Raw genomic sequence first — 1,745 nt, 5'->3', positions numbered from 1 at the left:
TATTATTTTATAAAGACTCAAATCAGATTTAGGCTGTCTACATATATTATTCCAGAAAACACAGATTTAAGATTTTCAGTGATTCTTGCCTTCTGCCCCCTTTTCCTCCCCAATGAGACAACCATTTCTTTCACAATGATGAACCATCCCTTTTTATGGAAAAATGGCTTTCTTTCCCCATCGGATCAGGACAAAGACATCAATTCTTGGCCACACTGGCCACAGCCTTCTTGGCTGCATCCTCCAGGTCAATGGCTGAAGTAATGGGGAGTCCGCTGTTGTTGAGTATCTTCTGGGTCTCTTGGACGTTGGTTCCTTCAAGCCAGACCACCAGGGGCACCTTGAGTTCTAGCTCCCAGCAGGCTTTGGCGATCCCATTGGCAATGATGGCACAGTTGACGATACCGCCAAAAATATTGACAAGGATGGCTTCAACCTTAGGATCAGCTCTGAGCAATTTGAATGCTTGATATACTTGAACTTCCTTTACACCACCTCCAAGATCCAAGAAGTTGGCTGGCTTCCCACCATTAAGGAAAATGATATCACAAGTAGCCATGGTGAGCCTAGCACCATTCACAAAGCAGGCAATGTTCCCATCTAGTCCTATGTATTTTAGATCATATTTGGCAGCTTCATTTTCAATGGGCTCATTCTCTGATTTGTCATCCATAGCAAATATGTCTTTTTGTAGGAATTCTGCATTGTCATCAAAGTTTATCTTGGCATCAAAACAGACAATTTGTCCTTCTGGAGTTTCACCAAAGGGATTCACTTCCACCTGAGTAGCATCAATTTTCAGGAAGAGATTATACACCTTCGTAAGTTGATCTGCAGCCTGGCTTTTCAAAGGCCCAACGAAGCCTAGATTTTCTGCCATCTGCTGAGCTTGGCTGTCCTTTATTCCTTCAAAAATGTCAACTTGCTCCTTAAAAATGAGCTCTGGGTTTGAAGCAGCCACCTCTTCAATGTCGACGCCCCGCTGGGGCTGCCCACCAGCACAGGGCCATTGCAGGACTTGTCCATCAGAATTGCCAGGTAGGTTTCTCTGGAAATGTCAAAGGCTTCAGCAACCATCACCTTGTTAACTTTCACACCTTCTTTTGGAGTTTGTTTTGTCGCTAGATTGTACCCAATCATTTGTTTAGCCGGCTGTCCCACAACATTAGGGTCTTTTGTTAAATGAACACCTCCTTTCAAACCACTATTAAAGATACCTTTTCCTCTTCCTCCAGCTAAGATCTGGGCTTTTAAAACAATTTCTTTTGCATTTAGTCTCTTAGCAGCCTCCAGAGCTTCATTCACAGTGTCTGCTACAAAGAATCTTTGAACTCTCATTCCGTTATTAGACATAAGTTTCTTGCTCTGGTATTCCTGCAAGTGCAGCCATCTTCTGGAGGTCAGTTGAACTGCCTGGGACCCAGACGCCAGGAAGCGGGGCCGCAGTGCTAGGGCGCGCAAAAGCTTTCCGGCCTGCGCTGCCACAGGGGACGCCATCTTAAACAGGAAACCCGGCACTCTAACAGCTTTTTAACTACTGCCCCTTTCCCTTTTTTCCTGCCTTGTATGAAGATGTGATGCGTGGAACTGTGGCAGCCATCTTGCAACCATGAAGTGATGAGAGTGAGAACTAAAAGCCAAGGAGTTAAGGATGGCAGAAGAAAACCGGACAGGAACTGGGTCTCTGTGACCCTGTTGAGCAGTTGGGTCAACGCCGGGAATCATCTGTCTGGAGACTGCTTGTG

General features: G+C 45.4%; 1 protein-coding gene across 1 annotated transcript; it reads right to left on the bottom strand.

Annotated features, from left to right (window-relative positions):
* Positions 1-102: 102 nt before the first annotated feature.
* Positions 103-1,532, bottom strand: LOC108527242 (succinyl-CoA ligase [GDP-forming] subunit beta, mitochondrial-like). The gene is given in 2 exon segments (XM_017868398.1): positions 103-981; positions 984-1,532. Coding segments are annotated over 2 exon segments (1,296 nt in total). The 5' UTR covers positions 1,498-1,532; the 3' UTR covers positions 103-199.
* Between the last annotated feature and the right edge of the window lie 213 nt (positions 1,533-1,745).

Source organism: Rhinopithecus bieti, unplaced genomic scaffold (genome assembly GCF_001698545.2).
Source record: "Rhinopithecus bieti isolate Rb0 unplaced genomic scaffold, ASM169854v2 scaffold_2453, whole genome shotgun sequence".
NCBI lineage: Eukaryota > Metazoa > Chordata > Mammalia > Primates > Cercopithecidae > Rhinopithecus > Rhinopithecus bieti.
The sequence above is the reverse complement of the archived record's forward strand: the minus strand, read 5'-3'. Positions and strand labels throughout refer to the sequence as shown.